The sequence below is a fragment of the Xiphophorus couchianus genome, chromosome 11 (assembly GCF_001444195.1).
Source record: "Xiphophorus couchianus chromosome 11, X_couchianus-1.0, whole genome shotgun sequence".
In the NCBI taxonomy this organism is placed as follows: Eukaryota; Metazoa; Chordata; class Actinopteri; order Cyprinodontiformes; family Poeciliidae; genus Xiphophorus; species Xiphophorus couchianus.
The window spans coordinates 27,534,776-27,558,667 of record NC_040238.1 but is presented as its reverse complement, the minus strand read 5'-3'; the positions used below and the strand labels follow the sequence as shown (position 1 = coordinate 27,558,667).

Here is a 23,892-nt window from a genome sequence, read left to right as displayed (position 1 = left end):
TATTTAGTTTTTCCTTGTCCTTACACATGGGTTTCCGTCAAGAAATGTATATATTTTCTTTTTCATTTCCACTAAACGTGTTTTTGTCAAGCGAAGTAGATATTTTGTTTTGTCGTTTCATTATACAAGCCCTCCTTCTTTTGTCATTGCCTCCTCTCATTTTTCTGTTTGTCCGTATTCTACTAGATTGTCTACTTTTTTTAACCAGTGATTATGTAAAAGAAACATTCGTAGCTAATGATAATCAAAAAGAAACGGCTTGTTTAAAAGCCCAAGGCTTTTGCCAAAAGAATACATCTTATTTGATCCATGATGGGAATCTAATCGCAGCTGATGGCTGCAGAACTCCATCGGAATGTTTCAAAACATTCTGTGGGAAAATAGCAGAGAACAGACAAAGCACAGGAAAAGCAGGTTTGGACTAACCATTAAACTCACATTCATTTCAGGCAGATGGCAGCATTATGGACTGTGGAAGAGTTTGTCACTCTGAACGTTCAGAGTGACAAACTCTTCCACAGTCCATAATGCTGCCATCTGCCTGAAATGAAGACAACACGCATTTCACTGGATTAAATCAGGGGCTAAATGAAAGTAAATAACTAAAGGTAAAGTTAAAAGATGTGAAGTTCATTACTTTCTCGGGCTGCAAGACCGTATGGAGCTGCTCACAATCATTAACAAGCTACTTGGTTCATACATGCAACTGTATTTCATGTCACAGTCAGGGTGGGAACACATGTAACTGTAAAAATGGTAAAAAGAAAATACACCCTCTAAAGTCTGTGGCTTTCCACTTCAAAAACGGACAATGGACAATTGGACAATTCAGTGTTGTTTTTTATTCACTTTATTCGCTACACATTGCATTAATTATACATTAAATTTTAAAAAATGATAGAGGGTGTACTTTTTAAAATTATGATTGTAAACTCAGACATTTCCATTCACTCATCATGCATGTCATATTAACATTGAGCTTTAAAGTATTTATGTGAGCAATTTTTTTTCCAAGTAATATCAACAATAAAAAAGACCTGGGTGCCCAAGTTTTAATTGATTGTGGATTTTTCTTAGACCACACAGGTCATGAATATGAATACAAGCTCAAATATATACATACACAATAAATAATATATGGATGAATGTCCCAGTCTTGGTGCCCCTCAGCCTACAATTCCTGAATTATTTCCTTCGTCTGACGCTAACAGTTTGACTGGCCCTTGGCTCAACCATACAAGAAAAAACATGTCCAGAATGTTTAAAAGCTGGGTGAAACCAAGAAAAACCAATACATGTAAATTAATTTACCATTTCTGGTAATAAGGATTGTAAAATGAAAGGTGCTTCATTAAGTTGAAGCTCAGAATAATAATGACGCCTATGATTTCTACATGTAAAAGTCTGACTGTCACTACATATCCACTGATCTATTGTTTATACCCACTTATTTAAACTAAAATGGAAATAAAGTTCATTTATTCTGAAATTTTTTCATGGTTCTTCTCAAATAATCTTGATGATGATGTATTTACTTGCCCTCAAAACCAGTTATTTATCCATGATGTGTTTTATATTTAGCAACTTTTTTGCCCTTGAACTCTCCATGTATTGGTAGCAACTGATGCCATGAAATCTCAAAAATATGACCGCAGATATACAGATGTCAGTTGACCAAGTAAATTAGCTGGTGTCTGGCGCCATCTTGTGTAAATTATAAGCAACTGCAGCATAATGATATAATGTGATCATATATATATAGAGAGAGAGATATCTATGTAGATAGATATATGCATGTCTACATATCTACATCTATATACTGTATCTACCTCTCTATATATAGAGAGGTAGGTAGGTAGGTAGATAGATAGATAGATAGATAGATAGATAGATAGATAGATAGATAGATAGATAGATAGATAGATAGATAGATAGATAGATAGATAGATAGATAGATAGATAGATAGATAGATAGATAGATAGATAGATAGATAGATAGATACTGCTAAAAAAAATAAAGGGAACACTTTAAGTGTTAAACACCTGTTTAAGTGTTCCCTTTATTTTTTTTGAGCAGTGTATATATATATATATATATATATATATATATATATATATATATATATATATATATATATAGGGAGAGAGAGAGATTGTATCAATATCGATATGTAGATATATATATAGATATCTATATATGGATTTATATACATTTATAGAGAGAGAGATACAGATCTATCTATCTAGATCGATAGCTATATATATGTGTATATATATATATATTTAGATCTTATATATATTTATATCTTGCCCAGAAAGATTAATAGTTTTCCAATTTTTCCCAATTTGTATAGGTTTAGACTTCTAAACCTTAGACTTCTTGCGTTGTTTTATTTTTGGTTTAGAATTAGAAATAAAAATCTTACAATGGATGAGCATGAGTACTGATGCTGTTGAACGTGGGGGAAGCCGGAGCGCCCGGAGTGAACCCACACCTACACGGGGAGACGTTTCCCCCCGTGCAGTCCTGACTTTTTAATATTGAAATGTCCAATTAACAACAACAGTAGCTCTTTTTCGTATTACCGCCAATCACCCAACCCACATAGGACCCCACCCCCCTTTTAAATCTGATATCCTGGAGACATAAAGTGATGTCTACGCTGGATGGACTTTACATCTGTCCTTGAACTTGCGCAGAGATGTTGGAGATAAAGCTTTTATGAAACGTTTCCACAGTGGAATCTTTTTTATGGGGTTCTCTTCTTGTTCAGAGATATTGGTCTGATCAGCTGACTCTTCTGCTGCTTGAGTTTCTGATTCCTGAGCTGTTGTTTGGATTAAATCTTTATTTAATGTAACGTTTATCTGTGGTGGAGATGTTCTCTGTTTTTCCATTAGACCACTTTCCCCTTCTGTGGAAACTACAGGAACCTTACCTCTTACATCCTCTGAAACTTTGCAAGGTTTTGTCTCTTTTGGCTCAAAAGCTGTCTGTGGGATCTCTGGTATTATTTCTAAATCAACTTTTGGTGTCTTTGTGTTTTGGATAAAATTTTGATCCGTCTCTATTAGGTTAACAACAGTTTCCAGATCAGGTTTCATTGCCATGTTTCTCTTTTTCTTACATTTAGATTTAGTCAATGGTTTTTTCTCCTCTGGCTGATCCTCATTTTGTTGTGTTGTTTCTTCAGTGATCTGCTGCAGTTTACCAACCACTGTTTCATTTTTATGAATCTCAATAATAATGGTGGCTGTCTGGTCCCCGACTATTTCTGGCATTGAAACTTTTTCTTGTTGAGTGTTTTCTACCAAAAGTTTTTCATTAATGAGGTTTTCCAATTCAGAGGCAGCTTTCATTGCTGCCCTTCTCCTGATCTTATATTTAGATTTCCTTGATGGCTGTTTCTCATCTTGCTGGTCCCCAGTTTGATGTGTTTCAGAGGCTGTTTCTTCTTCAGTGATCTTCTTTACTTTAGCGATCACTGTTTCTTCTGTATTAATCTCATTTTTAACGGAGGCTGTCTGATCCCCGACTGTTTCTAGTATAGAAACTACTGGATGTTCACTGTTTATTTCAGAAACGTTTTCATTATTGAGTGTCTCCAATTCACAGGCAGCTTTCATTGCTGCCTTCTTGTTCTTTCTTTTAGATTTCCTCAATTGTTTTTTCTGATCTTCATGGTCCTTGTTTAGTTGTGTTATGGAGACCGTTTCTTCTTCAATCTCCTCCTGTAGTTTACTGATGACTGTTTCATTTTCGTGAATCTCATTTATAATGGTAGCTGTCTGATCCCCAACTATTTCTGGTACTGAAAGTTCTTGTTCAATGTTTTCTCCAGAAACGTTTTCATTGTTGAGGTTTTCCAATTCACAGGCAGCTTTCATTGCTGCCTTCTTCTTGTTCTTTCTTTTAGATTTCCTCAATGGCTTTTTCTCATCTTCATGGTCCCCATTTAGTTGTGTTATGGAGACCGTTTCTTCTTCAATCTCCTCCTGTAGTTTACCGATGACCGTTTCCTTTGCGTGATTCTCATTTATCATGGTAGCTGTCTGATCCCCAACTATTTCCGCTATTGAAACTTCTTCTTGTTCAATGTTTTCTTCAGAAACATGATCATTGTTGAGGTTTTCCAATTCAGGAACAGCTCTCTTTGTTGCCTTTCTCTTGTTTTTACGTTTAGATGTTTTCAATTGCTTTTTCTGATCTTGATGGTCTCCATTTAGTTGTGTTGTGGAGACCTTTTCTTCTTCGATCTCCTGCTGTGGTTTAGCGATGACTGTTTCATTTGCCTGATCCCCATTTACTTCTGGTACTGAAATGTCTTGTTCACTCTTTTCTCCAGAAACCTTTTCATTACTGAGTGTCTCCAGTTCAGAGGCAGCTTTCATTGCAGACTCTCTGCTGTTCTTCCCTGTAGATCTCTTCAATAACTTGATCTGCGGATCTTGATGCCCATTCAGTTTTGTTTCAGAGGGCTGTTGTCTTTGCAGTAAAAAGAACTCAGTTTGTGTTGAAATCGATTGATAAACTGGTTTCAACTGACATCTGGTTTCCAGCTCATCCATCTCAGTTTGCGTTGAAGTCGTTTGACGGACTGGTTTTAATGGAAAGCTGGTTTCCTGTATATCCATCTCAGTTTGTATTGAAGCAGATTGATAACTGACTGTTTTCTGCTTTGGGCTATCTTGTGAATCTGTCTGAATTTGCACAGACACCATTGAATTCTTTCTTTGTCTTTTCTCTGCGAGTCCTTTCCTCATCAGATCTTTCTGCAGTTTAAGTTTAGCATTTAGTTTTTGATTTATATTGAACATTTCATCAAGCTGTTGCATTAAATATTTCTGTACTTCAATATATTCCAATTCAGACTCCTTAGACTTGGCAAGACACGTACACTTTGCTTGACTTTTTGTCTTTTCAGAAGAGTGGGGCAAGTTTTGAATTTCAGTTAAACTCTCTTCTTCAACATTTTCTGCTGTGTGATTATCAGGAACCTTAGTTAAGTTCTCTGTCTGGTAGTTGTCCTTGGGCTTACCCGTAGATGTACATTTCTCCCCTTTTTCATCCTTTTTGGTGGATAGCTGTGTTGTGGAAATCACATTGTTGTTGGAAAAACTTTCCTTTGCCAAGGAAGCTGCCTCATCACGTTCTTGTTCCGGCACTGAAACATTTTGAGTTTCAATATTCTCAGCAATAAAACTTATATCTATGCGAGGTTCTGAGTTGGGGAGCATTTTCCAAATCGTCTTCTTTCCGCTGACGGGCAAAGCTGCCTGATAATTTTGTTTCTCCGGCAGAGGACCATTATTGATGTCACTGTTTTCTGTAAAAAATGTCAGATCTATGCAAGCATCTGACTCTGGGAAAGATTTCCATAACAGCGGCGTCTTCTTGATGCGCTTCGTCTTTGTTGTTTGTTTTTCCCCTTTTTGATCCACGTTCTCCTGTGAACTGGAGATGGATTTCTTTTCAGTGACCAGTTCTGTTGTAGAAATTGCAGGTTCCTCTTTGCAAATCTCCTTCTCTAAGGAATCTTCCTGATCACCTTCTTCTTCAAGCAGAAAAGTGTCCTGCTTTTTAACATTTTCAGCACCAGACTTAAAGGGCTGTTCCTTCTCTGGTGTCTCCTTCTGTACAGAAATCGATTCCTGTTTGGTATCCAGTGAAACATCTTCCATTCCACTAATTTCATCTGAAATCCTAAGATCAGCAGGGGCATGTTTCTCTAACCACATTTGAAATGGTATCATTTTATTCTTTTTGCACCTCGTCTTTGGTGGCTGTTCATTAGACTTAGAGGGCTGTTCCTTCTCTGCTATGTTGATTGTCTCCTGCACTCCAGCAATGGACTCTTCTTCACTTATCAGTGAATCGTTCTGCTTTTCAATCTTTCCTGCAGAAATCTCTTGGTCAATGGGGACGTGTTCGTCCGACCAGGTTTTAAATGGTACCTGGTTCTTCTCATTGGACTCAATCTCAGGTGGCTGGCTGTCCCCTTTTTGATCCACGTTCTCCTGTGAACTGGAGATGGATTTCTTTTCAGTGACCAGTTCTGTTGTAGAAATTGCAGGTTTCTCTTTGCAAATCTCCTTCTCTAAGGAATCTTCCTGATCACCTTCTTCTTCAAGCAGAAAAGTGTCCTGCTTTTTAACATTTTCAGCACCAGACTTAAAGGGCTGTTCCTTCTCTGGTGTCTCCTTCTGTACAGAAATCGATTCCTGTTTGGTATCCAGTGAAACATCTTCCATTCCAGTACTTTCATCTGAAATCCTAAGATCAGCAGGGGCATGTTTCTCTAACCACATTTGAAATGGTATCATTTTATTCTTTTTGCACCTCGTCTTTGGTGGCTGTTCATTAGACTTAGAGGGCTGTTCCTTCTCTGCTATGTTGATTGTCTCCTGCACTCCAGCAATGGACTCTTCTTCACTTATCAGTGAATCGTTCTGCTTTTCAATCTTTCTTGCAGAAATCTCTTGGTCAATGGGGACGTGTTCCTCCGACCAGGTTTTAAATGGTACCTGGTTCTTCTCATTGGACTCAATCTCAGGTGGCTGGCTGTCCCCTTTTTGATCCACGTTCTCCTGTGAACTGGAGATGGATTTCTTTTCAGTGACCAGTTCTGTTGTAGAAATTGCAGGTTTCTCTTTGCAAATCTCCTTCTCTAAGGAATCTTCCTGATCACCTTCTTCTTCAAGCAGAAAAGTGTCCTGCTTTTTAACATTTTCAGCACCAGACTTAAAGGGCTGTTCCTTCTCTGGTGTCTCCTTCTGTACAGAAATCGATTCCTGTTTGGTATCCAGTGAAACATCTTCCATTCCAGTATTTTCATCTGAAATCCTAAGATCAGCAGGGGCATGTTTCTCTAACCAGATTTGAAATGGTATCATTTTAACCTTTTTGCGCCTCGTCTTTGGTGGCTGTTCCTTAGACTTAGAGGGCTGTTCCTTCTCTGCTATGTTGATTGTCTCCTGCACTCCAGCAATGGACTCTTCTTCACTGATCAGTGAATCGTTCTGATTTTCAATCTTTCCTGCAGCAATCTCTTGGTCAATGGGGACGTGTTCCTCCGACCAGGTTTTAAATGGTACCTGGTTCTTCTCATTGGACTCAATCTCAGGTGGCTGGCTGTCCCCTTTTTGATCCACTGTCTCCAGTCCTTTGGCGATCGATTCATTTTCGATCGCCAGTGAGGCGTCCTGCTGTTCGATATTTTCAGCAGACATTTTTTGCTCCTCAGTTGCGTGCAGCTCCCACCAGACTGCAAATGACAACTTCTTCTTTTTGCGTTTGGGTGTCTTGGGTGGCTCTATTTCCTTCTCGACAATGTTGTCGGATGTAACCTCTTCGACTGTAGGCTGGTTGGACTGCATTGTAAACTTTGCTTGTTTTAGGTTGTAAGCTAAAATCACTTATCTAGAAACTTAGTAAAGATTTCACGTCAAGTTTGATGTAAATCTGCAAAAGAAAAGTGCACCAAACAAAGTTGAAAATCTTACTGTGTACTGCTAGATAAATTCTTAAGAGAAATATATCAACAACGGCTGCTAAACGGCTGTGATGAAAGTAGATCGATGTGACGAGCTTATATAGCTGTTGATGTCAGAATTCTGCCTTTGGAGTCATATTGTGATGTCACATTGTGATGTCACAGTTTCGTTTGATATTCAGAGCGGGCTTGTCTGGTGGATTTTTGTATTAACAGGGCGCATGCGCGCGCAACCTGACTCCAGAAAGAGTAAGTGGGCTTTCAAACTGTCACTGGTTGCCATAGTTACCCACCATTACTTGTTGTTTTTACGTTGGTTAGCATGTTATCAGCGCAGCTAGCCTAGGCTACCATAACTGTTTAAAACTGAGTAATAAAATACGTTATGCTACCAAATTGACATTAAGAGACGGGATAGTGTATATGGCTAAGAGTTGTAAGGTTGGTTAGAATTTTCCTGCTTTTTCCTTGGTCTAATAGTGACACTTAGTGGTCAATGTATGCTTTTATTTTGAAGAACGGTATATTTCTTCTTCGTGTGTTTTGTGACATGCTGCACTTCCTGTGTTTGTACGATGAGACAGCTTGAGATCGTGAAAGAAGCAGAAGGAAATTTTTTAAAAGAACGCTCTTGGAAAGAAGAATGAAAATATGCGCAATGATGACAGGATCATGGAAGAATAATAAAATGATAAGATAAATTATATTGGTATTTTCACCCTGTGTTTTGTACTATAAAGTATTTATTTTTCATTTAGTTTAACCAATTTTTATTATTTGTTGTCTTCAAAATCGCTGAATTTTCGCAGTTTCCCATACAAATGCTCGGAAGTGAAGCAGGTGAGGCAGCAGCGAGCTGAGCCTCACCTCTTTAAACTGCACTGGCTGCCACTCTATGGGAGCATGCTCCTCCTGTCTGTACGTCGCCAATAAAATGGTTAAAAAACATTTAATATATGTACTGATTTTCCATCCTTTAGCTTATTGATATAATGTGCAGTGTTTGTTGTTTCGTGTGCTGAGGAGCGAACAGAAACGGCAGAGAACAGAGTCGTTTTCTTGCCTCATGGCAGGGGGCGCTCATGATCCCAGACATTGTGACTCCGCGTCTGCAGAGTAAGAGACAGCGCGCTGCTGATACCGTATACTATACGGCATCAGCATAGTACTGGGAAGTTACACTCAACGAGTCTATGTGTAGCTTGGCCGATACAGAAAGAGAAAACGGTGGTTTGAGTTGTACTTCAACGGATTTCCCCTTTGCTGTGCAGCATAGTTCTAAATTAATATCTGTATTTCCAAGTTTCATTGAGTTAACGTAATTATTCTGCCTTGGCAGCGCGGCTATGGATGGCATGTGGGGGTCTTATGATTTGATTAAGTCAGTGCCTCACCAACCATGAACCGCACCGCACGTCACTGTAAGAAGCAGTGCAACATTATTGGTTTATTTGTTGAGAAAGGAAAGCTGTGTATGCCGACAGGCTAAGGACACTACATATTCTTTTTTGTAAACATTAATGTTTTATATTACGTTGGGGAAACATGGTATGTTGTTTTGTTGTCTTAAAAGGCTCTCAAGGACAATTTCATTTATATTTCATAATGATTAAGCCAGGGAAATTATTTTATTGGGTTAGACATATCCAACAACAACTCTATATCTGTCCAACAATTCCTTCTGTAGACTTTCCGTTTCATTGATTTTATTTTATTTTTTTAAATAAGCGCCAGAAAGACTAGATTGGCACAGCTTTAAGGAACCTGATCTCGACACGGCCGCGCACAGCAACTCTGTGGTGCTGTAAAAAATTAAACAACTCATTAATTAAAGCACAGAATAATAATCACGCCTATGATTTCTACATTTAAAAGTCTGACTGTCACTACATATCCATTGATCTATTGTTCATACCCACTTATAAAACCTAAAATGGAAATAAAAAGTTAATTTATTCTGAAATTTCTGCAGTTCTTTTCAAATAATCTTTGTTCGCAGCAATGATTTATTTAATTGCGCTCAAAACCAGTTATTTATCCATGATGTGTTTTATATTTAGCAACTTATTTGCCCTTGAACTCTCCATTTATTGGTAGCAACTGATGCAACGAAATCTCAAAAATATGACTGCAGATATACAGATGTCAGCTGACCAAGCAGGAAATGCGCTGGTGTCTGGCGCCATCTTGTGTAAATTATAAGCAACTGCAGCATAATGATACAATGGGAATTTTTATTTTTCCATGAACAGTTAGCGATTCCTTTCTTTAAGTACCATTATATTCTAACAGCGAACTGGTCAAATGATCACTGATTATTACTTTGCAATATATATATACACTTTACTTACAACTTTCATGTTTATGATTTTTTTTCTCGCCTGATCTATAGATATACAGTAGCTAGTGCATACATACATACACATAAATACATACATAAATATAAATAAAGAAGGATGAACGCATTCTACTGTTACCTATTCTATACTATCAACGCTGCGGTTAACTACTGTTGGTTGTTCAAAAGAAATTAAAGTTTTAATTTAAAGAACACTCCAGAAATCATTACATTATGGTAACATCACTTTATTTATAAACCAGATACCTTGGGGTGGGGGTCAAGTTTAGTACTGTGAATATACAAAATTAACAACTCATTGAAAAAAAGAAACAAACACTTGAAGTAAAAATGAATACAAACAGGAAAAGGTATAATTTAAGATAGATTTTGTAAAGCACATAAATCCTAGTTTTAGTCAACAGTGCTCCAACAGAACATGACAAAATAAGTGTGCCATCTATTGCAAAAAAACAATAGAAATGAAGGAGAGTGGATTAGTTGGAAGGGTGTGTGGTTGAGAAACACAGCTTGAGTGTGTAAGGATAAGGCCCACCTAGGAGACAGAAGGAAAACAACATTAAAGCTCTCTGCAGAGTAGAACTGAACTGGGAATTTTGGTGCATGAAGAGAAAAGAGAACTTACTGGGATTTTTCATCTGGTAATGGTTCACCATGGCTAGCGCTTCCATGGCATCGTTGATGGATTCCCACTCCAGCAGCCCAGACGAACTGCGCTCACCTATAAATGAGATGTGGGTGGTTTGAAATCAGAAAAGAATTTCAAAAGCCAAGTTGGGTTTGAATTTCATTACAAATAAACTATTTTATAGATAAAAATCTTTACTCTCTGAGCTTCGCTGTGTTTTATTTTTGTCTCTGTAGAAACTAAAGGTTAAAATAAGGAGCTTTAGCTGATTTCCATTAACCATATATAATTGCCCAATTTAATATTTTGAAAATAAATTGGCTTAATAAAAATGGAAACACTGTAATTTTGAAAAAATTCCCAATTTTTGCTAAAACATTTTGCCGCTAAGTTGAGGAGGGTTTTTTGGTCGTATCGAAATTCGTTTATTTCACAAAACTGCAATGGAAACACTTTTTACTAAAAGGATACTTATGTCTCAAAAATTTACCACTAATTAGTCTCTTGTCTATCAATATAACTTGTATAAGAGGAAATGGGAGAAATGTTGACATTTAGAAGCAAAACAATAACAAAAAAAACCTTTGTCAAGGATCATGGCAAAAACCAATACAGCAATATAAAAGGAACACACACAGCAGGGTCAGTCAGCACACACCACTAGCTGGAAGAGACTAAATACTGAAATGTAACCCAGCCCTACAGAAGGCAACAATACTCACTCTTTCCAGTAAAAAGTTTGATACTCGTAGGACTTTTAATTCCCAGTTCCTCGCATATCTGGGAAGAGAAAGCAGACTCGGTCAGTGCAGTCGTCGACCTGCAGTCGTGACGTTAGCCTCGTTTTATTCAGCAGAGAAAACTCCTGTTTTGAGATTTTTCTCACTTGGAAGAAGGTCTCCTCTGTGATCTCCGGCTGGGCATTGAAGAAGTGCAGCACGTTGCTGGGGTGCTGGATTCGGTTTTTAGCCGCTTGCTCTGGGGAGGCGAAGCGGTTGTTCCGAGATCCATGGAAGTCTTTAAAGCTGCTGGTGTTATCCTCTAACTGGTAGCTCTGTCCTGGTACGATGGCCTGCTGCTTGGACACGCTGCAAGGACAGAGAGGGGGGGGGGCATCGGCTCTTTCAACTCTTTGCTCAACTTCCAGAGGTTTTAAAATTAATCTACACTCCAGTGTGGAAATGTGTCTGGGCAGCAGCTTTTACCAAACATTGAGCTTCTGTCCAAACAGGAAGGTGTTGTTGAGGTGACTGATGGCTCGGTCCACAGAGTAACAGTCTCCCATCTCTACCATCGCTGCTCCAGGTTTACTTTTCATGAACTTCACCTGAAGATGGGGAGAATAAAACCAAAAAAAGTAACAAAAATAAAAAGACACTAGTCAGTTGCTGATTCTAGGTTCAAGGTGAACTTTTGTCATAATGCAACTATCATTGTAATAAAAAAATAATCTCCTAGCCTGCCCTTTACACTTAAAACATATTTTGCAGCAAAAATATTTATGGCTTTCTCTTTCAAATACATTCTGTTAGATAAAGTCATATGATTTACTTTGAATTTATGTGATGCTGTAAAGTGTCTTACATTTTCATTAAGGGGCAGTGTTATGTATTTTAGAGGAACATGGTGCCATTTTATAACAAAATCAAGTAACTGTTAGCTTCAGTTGTTACAAAAATGTTTATATATCAAATATAACTGAAAGGAAATGGGACTTTGTAATTTATCACCTTGAAATTGGGTCTCTGTCTCTTTAAATACTCCTGCTGACACTCCACCTTCAGGATGTCATCACAACATCGCCCCTCTATTAACCCTTTATCAATGTTTATACCAGCATTGCACTGAGAAGTAGCTTGTATAATAAACTCAGCAGATGTGCAGTTCTACCAGGTGTTTGCCAATTGCTGCTGGCTAGTCTGAAGGAGCTGAGTGGGGGAGTCACAGAGGGTGGGAAGCTTGGAAACTGCAGCTCCGAGGAGGAGCTGTGGCTCGAAGGTGGCACTCAGTCCACCTAGGCGTTTTGCACAGCTGAATGGTTGCCACGAAGAGATTAAAGAATTTCTCGAATATGAATGAAAGAATCAGGGCAACCCTCCAGTTTTTGATAAGAGAATAACATGATGAAAAGCTCAAAAAAAGTAGATTTTACACAATGCTGCCCATTTGAAGCAATTATTTTTAAAAGTCCCATAAAAGCCCAGGAGGGTCTAAGCAGCATTATACTCACCCTCTCGATGTTGCCATAGAGACAAAAGATGTTAAAAACTCTGTCAGCATTGATCTTGGATGGCTCCAGGCCGTACACCATAAGAACCGGGGAGTCGGCATGGGGGCCGTACTCGGGCGGAGGCGGCCCGTATCCTGCACCATAGCGCTGGCTCCCACGGCCCCGGCCCCCCATCCCAATCCCCATGCGATGGGGAGGAGGGGGGCCGTACGTGTCGTCGTTATAGCTATGATATCCTCCTTGTGGACCTCCTGTAGTACAGACGGAAAAGAAAACGCCAACAGTGAGGTTTTACAGTGGGAACTATTGTTCTACACTTCATATCAATTTCTCAGAGAGACAAATACCATAATCAGGTGGGTGGTCTCCCAGGAGAGCGGGCTGCCTCTGGCGCTTGTTGGGGTTGGCGTTAGGATCTGAAAATGGTCAAAATGTTCCCATCAAACAACTTGTGCTGCATGCAGCGCAGATGCTTCACTTGGCCTATCGCATGCTATGAGACAACTTAGTGAAGTGCATGCAACAGAGGAAGCTGGCCCCTTAAAAAAACAAAATAAAATATAATAAAAGGTTCGGCAGGCTTCGTCTGTTCATTTAGGCTGAACATAATGGAGATTTTTTTATTTAGAAGTGGCCGTAGCTTTCAAAGCATTCAATAAATGGAGTCCTTAATCATCCCGATATAAACACAAACACACCTTGTGATATGTTCCAATTGCCTTCACCATCTGCATCTGTACAAGTACACATACACATGTCAAATCCAAATACACAGCGTACTCAATTGGTAACACTAAACACACCAGAAAATGATATCAAAGCAGCACAGACAGGTGAATGTAACAGATCAGAAAGAGATCGTACGGCTCAGTGCCACAAACGGCTCCTGCCATTTTATTAGAAACTAAAACAGCTTTTACAACCCGGATGAGACAGAAGTAAAACACACGAGAATAGAAAATAAAAAGCATCACATTCAAAAATCAAACCCTGACATTTAGTCTGGTTTAAAAAAAAAAAAAAAAGAAAGAAAAAAAATCTCTAAAAACTTATGACTTCATTTGGACTTGAGCTCTGACTTGAAAATTTAGCAGAATGGAGGAATGCCTCCTGCATTATGTTTACGTTTAATCATCGTTATGTTCATAAAAATTTCTGACAAAAATTTGTAGTCATTTGTATTAAGAGGAGCATCTGTGTGCAAATTAGACATACATTTAAATTTAGCTGTATTATTTTCAAGCCACTTTACAGAATAACTTTTCATCCCAAAAACTAACAGAAAAAAAAAACTATATATCATTACAAATTGATTTAAACAAAAAGAATTGGAAAGCCAGGTTCTGATTTGGTTGCAAAACCAGACGAGATTACAGATTGCTGCTTACACCAAAGGCTCAGGTTGCCTAGTGTAGTACTGTAACGATACAGTACTACACTAGACTTGAAATTGGGCCTCTGCCTCTTTAATAACTCTTCCTCCAACACTCCACCTTCAGAATTTACATATTAACCCTTCATCAAGATTTTTACCAGAGCTGCACTGAGAAGGAGCTCGTATAATGGGTGTTTGCTAATTGCTGCTGAGAGTTTACAAATCTGGAGTAAAATTCACACAAAACTATGTCAATATGGACCACAATCTCAGAGAGAATTGGGAAAAAAAGACAGTTCTGAAGACCAAAGTGGGTTTGACTCTGCAATAACAAGATACCAACAAAGAAGTGGGGCCTACTGAAAACTATATCCATGCATGGTATATGCACTCTATACTTGGTCAGTCCTTGTTTTGCCTCAATAAAGTTTGGAGGTGATCGGCCTGTGGTTGTGATGAGGTGCTGAGGAAGCTCAGTTTGCTTTCTTCATTTTCGGTTCTAGTCTTTTATCTTCCACTTGTCAATACTCCACAGAGTCCCTGTGGAGTTCAGGTCCAGACAGTTTTCTGGCTAGTCAGCACAGGTGACACCTTGGTTATTATGGCAGGTATTGATATATGCGAGCCAGTGCCATGTTCTGCTGGGAACTGACATTGTACTATAAAGCTGGTCGGCAGCATTTCCTGGTAGAGGACTGAGTTGACCGTGGACTTGATAAACCCCAGTGGACCACCACCACAGATGATATGGAACCTCAAACCACCTCTGACTGTGGAAACTTCAAGCAGGTTGCCTTCCATCCCTCTTCACTCTGAGATAATGATTTCTGAACTAAATCCAAAAATGTTATTTTCATCTGTAGAGAACTTTGGACCACTGAGCAACGATTCCGTTCTTCTCCTCCTTAGCCCTGATAAACTCTTCTGATGTTTTGACTTGTGTGCGGCCGTTCAATAATGCCTCCAGTGAATTTCCCCAAACCTCTTCAATGGGCTTTGCTTCACTATTCTCCCAAACTTGAAGTTATCCCTGTTGCTTGTTCACCCTTTACTACCTCACTTTCCCTCTTAATATGCTTTAATGAAGCTCTCCAAACAGCCAATTTCTTCTGTGGCTTTTTCAAAGAGTTGGGTTTTCATTTGCTAGAAATCACAACACAAACAGAAATAAACACTTGAAATATATCACTTTATGAGTAATGAATTTTTTGATTTTTCATCTTTGGATTCAGTTATAGAAATAAATTTGGTTTTCAACAATATACTAATTTATAAAGATGAAAATAACTGAAATTAAAGACTTTACAAATTACATTATACGGGTTAAAATGTTAATGGCAATGTAATAGCATATTAAAAATTCCCCAACTACAAAATAAAGTTCTGCTTTATCAGTTATAGCATGCTTCTAAATCAATATCAACTGTTTTAACTATACAGCAGCTAATGACTTATTGTTAGGTCCCAGGATTTCATTGAACATATTGAAAAGCTAAAACACAGTAGTTCAGATGTCAGAAAAAAATGCATCACTTCCTTTTATCAAAGGAACATCGTGAGAAATAACAGATGGTTCATGAATACCAGAGATCTTCGAATGTAAACTAGAGTCAGAAACAGAATTCATGTAGTAGATCATAAACATTGAACCATTAGATCATTCATTCAATCATTAAGTACTTACAGCACCACATAGGGAGCATAGGACACAGTGGGCAGGTAGGGGGCAGTCTTCAGGAAGGATGCTACCCTCCAACCTCTGACTCCAGCCTCAACTCAATCCTCCTCCTCAGTCTTTAGTTGCTTCTTTCCAGCCTTGCATCCCACCTCCAGACCAAAAAGTGCATCCACGGGGTTCCAGTGTTGACTTTACAATCGGTGCCGCTGCGTATTCAAAGTTACCATTAGAGGCTCATTTCCATCTTACCGTGCTCTGATCACAAAGCAGGGCAAATGCACCATTTTCAGAGTAGGCTGTCAGTCCACAGACACAATGAGCCAAACCTGCATCACACGGGAGGCATTAGAGGCATCACTATGGGCCAGTGCAAAAAAAAAAAAAAAAAAAACTACAAAAATAAATAAATAAACGCAGAAACAACACAAGAACAGCACAGAGAGGAGGGGAAAAAGGGGAATAAGGAACAGGGGAAAACAGAACACCAGAGTCCATAACTGTGGAAAGCTTTGGAAAAGGATTTGGAATCTGTTTGCCTCAGTGCTTGTATGCTTGACAGGTGTCTGATGTTGTGTCTTCGTTAGGGCCCCACTGTGGGTATTTCTTCTCATGTAAAAATGGGTACTTGCTTTATTTATCTGCTTTGAAAGCTGTCACCTCTTGCAAAGTGAAAGCATTTACTGCTTGATAATGAGTCGTCTGGAATATCTGCATGAAGATGTGCTGTCGTGGCGGCTCGGCTGCATGTTGCCTTGGATACTCAGCTCGATGTGCGGTCGTGTGTTCGGCGGAGGGAGGTAGAGATGAGGTGTAGTGTCATTTGAGAGAGCAAACTGCCCCAGTATGTGTAGTCGTCTGTTCCCTGGCCGGACTGAGTGTGTCTGAAATCCTCTGTTGCTCCCTGTGCTTGTGTTTAGTTTTGGAGTTTATTTTGGCCAAAAAGAAACAAAAAAAAAAATCCAAGAGTGTGACTCCTGCCCCCATCACCAATGTGTTGTGACTCCTCAGGGGGTTTCTGGAGATGAAATGTGCTGTGCCGGTAACGGAGCTGCCGGAGGTGCTTATCAATCTATCAGCATCGGACTGTGGTGGATATGCGAGGTGTTTTGTTTGACGACCTGGGGAGTTATTTCTGTCCCTCTAAACTGAACGTGTGGCGACTTTTCACCACCGAAGAAAAAAAAAACAAATAAACATAAAAAAAAACATGACATGACTCCCAGGTCGGCTGGTGGAGATGTGGATGATGATGGAGTACTGAGTTGAGGTTGTGTTCCAGTATTTGATGCCCCACTGTGCCCCATGTGTGCCATAGAGCATTATTTGTTGTTGTTGATATGTCGGAGCTGTGAAGGTCGCTGTGTCTGCTTGCAAAGTCATGGAAAGCCTGTATGAGGTTATGGAGTAAGGACACAAGGAGGACCTCTGGGTTGTTAGGAAGCACAAAAATAGGACACAGTAAGAAACACCTGAATGAGCCTCGATATGTTCTTGTTTGAGTCAAAGCTGTTGATATGAAAAACTGATACTTTTTTTGGATCTTTTTGTCCTAAGAATTAAAAAAAAAGCAAGATATGCAATTAATCATCTGAAAAATTCAAAAGAACTCAATTCATTTCCATTCTGATTATTAATTTTTTTGAAGGGCAATTTTAAACCTATTTTATTTGTGTTTTCTGTTTGTGTTTTTTATTTGCTTCTTTATTGTTTTCGGTTGGTCTGTGTTCTTTTGGATACTTAAAATATTTTTCCTTTCCAATGTGAGGTATTCTGTACAAAATTAAACTTTTGTTAGTCTTTGAGAGGGAGAACTTTCATTATAAAGCCAGTATGAATGCATTACTTGAAAAAGGCCTCAAAACAAGATTATCATTTGTTGCAATAATTTCTGGGACAATTTGTCATCCAATAAAATTTTTCATGACAGGCCTGCCAATAGGTCCACAAAACTGATCTCCATCTCCTACAAAGGTTTTCCTTTCTCATGTCTTCTACAAACTGTACATTTTCCTTTAAAGGACCCATGAAATACGTGGCCTTGGATTCTAGTAATTAGAATTACTAAGAGTTATTTGAGTGAAAATTTTATTTTATTTCAACATTGTATCAAACCAAGATGAACCTTCTAATTCCACTAAAACTTGAGAGGTGCAGTATCATTTCATGGGGCCTTTATTAATAAGTCTCACTTTCACTTTTTACAAAATCTCCACTATGCTTGAAAGGATGCTTTCAGTTGTGCTACCTGGATTTAAGTAAGCAAGGACGTGAGATAGTGCAGCTGTGACATGCTCTACAGGGACTGTGATCCTGTGTGACATGTGGTGCATCTTCTACTGCTAAAATAGGTGCTCCATATTTTTCACATGCATGAGTCTATAATGCACGCTGCCCCCAGGCAGCTCCTCATGCCCTTACTTTTCACCTGCTGTGTGGTGAGAAAATATATAAGGACTGAAGGCATCGTAGGAATACTGCCTTTGAGCACTAAGCTGATCTGCATGGTGAGACAATCCTTTGTGAACGAAGGCAATACTCCCCCGAGGCGAGGAACCCCCAACCATCCTATGTAGTGACATGAGAGAAGAAGAGGAGGAAAATAATGAAGAGGGATTGTTTGGGGAACACACGTTACCTTGGCCACTTAGGTTGGGGTTGGTGTAATCCCATGTGTCTTGGTCGTTCTTGAAGACGTTAAGGCGTGCGGGCTGTTGGACAGGAAGGAATAACAAACATGAGCATTAGAGTATCAGACTTTGGGTTAGCAACTCATTATTCACCAGTTGCAAGAGGCAGTTAGGCAGTAACTGTGTTTCCATTACAAATGTGCGCAAAACTTTGGCAAAATGCTGCCAATGTCGAAAAAATACAAGCAGCAATTGCGGTGCTTCCATTAAAATCTTACGTGAATAAGTTTGCTTCATGCAATAAGTTGTTAAAAAACATGATCCTCTTACTACTTCCCGTCTTCCTCTTTGTGGTTTGAGGCAACAGTAACATGCGGCTGCTAATCGCATGACGCAAAGAAAGTGTTTCATGTTTTGCGCAGTATACCATGTTCAATGCGGCCAAAATACCACTTTATGCTATCGGCAACACTTTTTAAAAACAAGATCATTTTTCAAAATTGCTGTGTTTCCATTCAGCGAATTTATTTGCAAAATGTCAAACTGCACAGTTATATGGTCAATGGAAACGCAGCTTGTAACACATACGTACCTTTGCATATTCAATTTTCAGAGTGCAACAGCCAGAGTAGATATCCGCTCCATTCAAAGAGGCTTTGGCCCTCTGGGCACTTTGGACCGAATCAAACGTGGAACCTTCAAGTTAAGGCCTAAAGAGACGTTCAAATATGATGTAACAACACAATGTTACCCTGCTGTGGAAAGTTTATAAAAGAATGTTGCCAAATAAAAAAAAGTTGATGTTTGTAAAGGATATTCAACCATAGCCTGAACACCATTCTTTCTGAAGATCACGATCCTCTGTACAGGCCCGCAGTTGTTACAAATAGTGTAGAGGACATCCTGTAGGACACCAAACATGTTTAGGTAGTAAGGCTCTCATGATAAAAAAAAACATGTCATATCACCTTAAGTGAGAAATCATTGTTGGCATGGAAACATGTTTTGGTGTCGTCTCATTTCCCATCAGAACCAAACCTCTTGGTTGAAACACTTGGAACCCGGGCATGTGAATAATTTTAGGGGGTAGTTGTAGGATTTCCTTGCCATTTTCTGACACACAGTGTTTTTCAATCCCTGAATATTAAATCAAACATTTAGTAGAAATAGAACAACATCTAGTAAGACGTTATAGAAATCCATCACAAAGCCCAACTGTGTGTAGTTATTTACTACATGAACTATTTTCACTTTTGTTGAAGGGAAAAGCTGCAATGTATTTATTTATTAAATACAAAGTGATTTTCTATATATGGACATAAAATTCAAGCATGAATTACAATTCTACAGTTTACCAAAATGTATATACAAATGATTTATAGTTCAACTCTATTAAGGAATGTAAAAAGTCAAACTGAACTATTTCAAATAAAAACAAAAATCCAGATATTCACTTTCATTCTGCCAGTTCAGAAAGTTTTAGGAAACAAATATCTCCAGCCATAACAGTGGTGTGGGATTCAAACATAGAACTACAACAAACTGCTGTGGAAAACCAAAGGAATGTTTTAAACAACAAAGGACAATAGAATATAATTCTTTTAACTGTTTTAATTATGGATTACAAGTAAAAGCAAGTTTGTGACTGACTGAATTTGTAAAGTTAAATAAAATTTTAACTTGCCATACAGCGCCAAATACTACTAAACCTACGAAAAATACTGATCTGGATGCAAGTTACCGTGGTGATGGGATAGATGGGATTCAAGATTGTGAGCAGCAGCACGTTGTTGACGCTCCGGGTGTCGTCCGAGTCTCCCGGCCGAGAAATTTTCTGACTGGTGGAGTAGTTGATGAAGGCGGGGTGGCCCGCGATGTAAACCTGGTTTTCAGCTGCGTAAGTCACAGCATTACAGGAGCCGTTCATGTCCTCATACTCCACCAGCGCCTGCCGCTTCTTCGGCATCATCACAACATAGCTAAAAAATATAAATAAAAAGGCACTTACAATCTCTGTGGGAGTCTTGTTTCATCAAGGCGTTAAAGCTTCAAACATCCCGTAAAGATAAGCACAGATAAAGGCATTTCTGATCTTTCTTTGTTAACTCGGGGTCAAATCTAAAAGCTTCACTTTACTGTCCAAACTATGCAATAATGAAATTGTGAATTTGAAAGTTTTCAATAGACTACATCTATGCTCTTCATGAAGCAGATGTTTCTGGGACAAGAAATCACATAAAACAGTGCTGGAATAATTAAGAATAATTTCTAAATGTGACAATGTTTAGTTTTTTTTTCTTTCTTAAATTTGGAAGTAAAAAAAACATCTGTGGCTCCAGTTAACATGTAGGAACATTATTATTACCTAATTGTCCCAAACTCCTGTAGCGCCTCCACCAGGTCAGCCTCCATCACACCATCCACCAGTCCCCTGATGTGCACCACAGGAGACGGTAGCGGCTTGTGAGGGTCTTCATAATTTTCCTAAGAAAGGAAAATAATACTGATGAAAATCAACCAGCAAAATATGGAATCAGCAGGTCAGGGGTTTTAAAGATTGGTAATCAGCCAGAAAGTTGCAATCAGTGTGGAGAACTGTTTTGTTTTTGTGACAATTTTATTTAGAAAATTAAATTAAATGGCACAAAAACAATGTAGTTTTGTAATGTAAGCAGATGCAAAATATCAACTGTTTCCCCCCCCCCTCACATTCATGTCAGCAGCAAAGCCTTAGCATGCTGCTGAAGCTTTGAGAATCCACTTACGTGAAGAGGAGCAGATTTGTTTTATGTCAACAACATCAATAGTTTTCAAATAAAATGATTTGATGTGTGAACACATGCTTATTTAGCCACACAAAGTTTGATTTTTACACAAAACTAGGAAATAGCTTTTAATTAAATTTCAGAATTCAGAATTCTGATGTTTATGCGGAAAAAGAAAATACTTGTTTATAAGAAGAACATTCTCTGTTGCCGTTTCCATTTGTGAAAATATAAAACAAAGTTACAAAACTGAGCATAAGGTTGAATAAAAGCTAGTCAATATGCAACATTTACTCTTGCTACTTAAAATGTAGAGATTTTTTTTTTTTAAACTAAACATTTCAAGACAATGCCAGATATTTTTATTTTGAAATTATGCATCTTTTACTATAAATTCAAGGTATATAAACTACACTACAATGGCAACTTTTCAAGACAGTCTTCGTTTTTTCCCCACACACATGAACTTGGTATCATTTGGCAGTTATTTTATTGCTCTTTCCAGTCTAAAAAAATCAAGTCTGACTTTTGAAACAAATTCCTCGTGGTTTACTCTAAAAGAGGAACAAGCCTGTTCAACAGACCCAAAGATGGTCCAACCAGAGACAAATCAGCTGAGAACAAGAAGGAAACATTCCCTGGACCATTTCAGAGATTTGATCAGCACTATATTTTCAAAGCCGAAGTAACTTTCAGCCAACAATTTATATGTAAGAATAATTTTGAACAAATTATAAATTCAGACTCGCTTTCCAGGAAACTGACAGAATCCATTCATGTTAAAAACATGTAGGTTCACAATGCAAAATTCTGTCTTTAGGAGGTAAATCCCTTTGCAACCAAGAACTGATTATATGTAAAGAACGATTAAAAATGCATCCAGTGGATGTTTTAAATTATTAATGCCGTTTGTTGTATTGAAATTAAGTAGGAAATAAAATCATTCATTTATTATGCATAGGATATAACGATGTTTTTTTTTTTATTATCTCAGAGAGATACAATCTCCCACTTATTTGGTTCTGAAGCTTGTCCTAATTTGGCCAACATCTGACAAGCTTTTATTTTCATGAGAACTGACGTTAGTCATTTCTTTGACGAGTCTTTCTTTGCCCATGAATATAATATTTAAGCTGTCCTGCTTCAACACGATGTTTAAATGAAACCGCTGAGCAGCTTTTCGGGCACGCGCCGACGTAAACTCCGTTCCTAAGTGTGAAGTAGCTAAGCAAGCTAATGCCTGCTAGCATTTTCGTTTTAGCTAGCGCCCGATTTATAACGTTTTTAATGCTGAAATACTTTCTAAGACAAAGCAAAACTATAATAGTTCAGCTCACTGATGCATTCGCTTCAAAGGTAACGGTGAAAACCCACCGTTGTCATTCCGCCTTCTTCAGTTTTCTGTCTTTTTGTCGCTCTGCCGCCTTCGCCGTAGTATCGGGACGCAGCAGCAGCCATGTTGTCCTGTCCACTTTACCGGGCTGGTGCTGCATTTCAGTGGTGTTAAGAAAATAAACGTTTTGCCAAACGTTTGGTTTTATTCTCCAACCAGAATTGATCCTGGAATAATTAAACAATGTGTTCTCATGGGTTTAAATTGCACCTTTATCAAAGAATGTTTGTATTCATCTTTGCAGCATTTTAAATTATGTTAGCATTTCTAAAAGGTGCAAGTCAAAAAGCTCATACTGATCAGTGAACGCAACAGAACTGTGTAACATTGAGTGCCGAATTCCCATTGGCTACCTTGCTCTGTCAATGAGCGGACGCGAAGCCAGAAGGGTGTGCACCATTTGTCAACCGGCAAGGCAATCAGACGCTTTCAAACGGTGCGTAAGCCGGGTGATGTTTTCTTCAAATGTACTCACAGGAGTAACGTACCCGTTCTCTTACAAAGTCACCACCATAAACATACATTTTGGGTGCCAAATATGTCTTTAATAGTGAAGAAAGCCGCTTAATTTCCAGATGATAAGAGTCAGGTGATCTCTGGCGATTTTTGTCTCATTATTGTCTCATTATTCAGTCTCCCACTGACCCCGGTTTCCTGGCTCTTGATGACAGTGTGCACAGGATGGCTGGCGGTCTCCACAGTAGCCAGACATCTCTGCGATTCTTTGGTCCAATATTGGTACAAGCACAATATTTACTGCTCATGAATTTTACATCACTCAGGTCTGCATACAGTATGCAAGTAGGTTGCTTAAATTTTTTCAATTAGTTTTAGATTACTGAAATGTCTCTCCCCACGACCAGCAGTCATAGGCAACATACAAAATACACATAAAGCAATCCATATTTTTCAAAAAATGCTATGTAGTTGCATTTTATTCAAGCTGCAGTATATAACTTTAATCAAAAAATATGTTTTCTCCATATTTGTTAAAGCTGGCACCATGTTGTGACAGTTTGTTACGAGACAGATATGTGAAAACAATCAATCTCCTCCACCTCATCCCTGAACTACTATTACTGGCTAAAGTAATGCAACTCCGACCAAAACAACCAATCAGAACCAGTAGGAGGGTCTTAGTGCTGTCAATCAACCTCATTCACTCACTACTAAATGTGCTAATGGTGGAGAAACATCATATCATTACAGGAAAATCGTTTATCTACTGTCACTGGTAACTAGACTAAGCATTTACAACAGGCTATGCTAGCTGCAGTATAGCACAGAGCGAGCGGAAGGGAGGATGAGCAGCCACATGAGATTGTGATTGACAGCACTAAAACT

The 23,892-nt window shown here is 38.6% G+C and overlaps 1 protein-coding gene across 2 annotated transcripts; it reads right to left on the bottom strand.

Annotated features, from left to right (window-relative positions):
• Positions 1 to 10,063: 10,063 nt before the first annotated feature.
• On the bottom strand, positions 10,064 to 22,677 carry hnrnpl (heterogeneous nuclear ribonucleoprotein L). 2 transcript variants are annotated; one of them, XM_028031756.1, is made up of 14 exons: positions 22,530 to 22,677; positions 20,756 to 20,874; positions 20,132 to 20,369; positions 19,208 to 19,293; positions 18,983 to 19,079; positions 18,399 to 18,471; positions 13,409 to 13,444; positions 13,058 to 13,126; positions 12,711 to 12,961; positions 11,686 to 11,807; positions 11,367 to 11,568; positions 11,203 to 11,260; positions 10,478 to 10,573; positions 10,064 to 10,387 (listed from the first exon to the last, which is right to left on the bottom strand). In XM_028031756.1, the coding sequence occupies exons 1-14, from the start codon at positions 22,611 to 22,613 to the stop codon at positions 10,329 to 10,331; spliced, it is 1,590 nt and encodes a 529-aa protein (XP_027887557.1). In that variant the 5' UTR covers positions 22,614 to 22,677; the 3' UTR covers positions 10,064 to 10,328. The 2 variants fall into 2 exon arrangements, with proteins under 2 accessions (XP_027887557.1, XP_027887558.1); XM_028031757.1 differs by lacking the exon at positions 13,409 to 13,444.
• Positions 22,678 to 23,892: the final 1,215 nt, after the last annotated feature.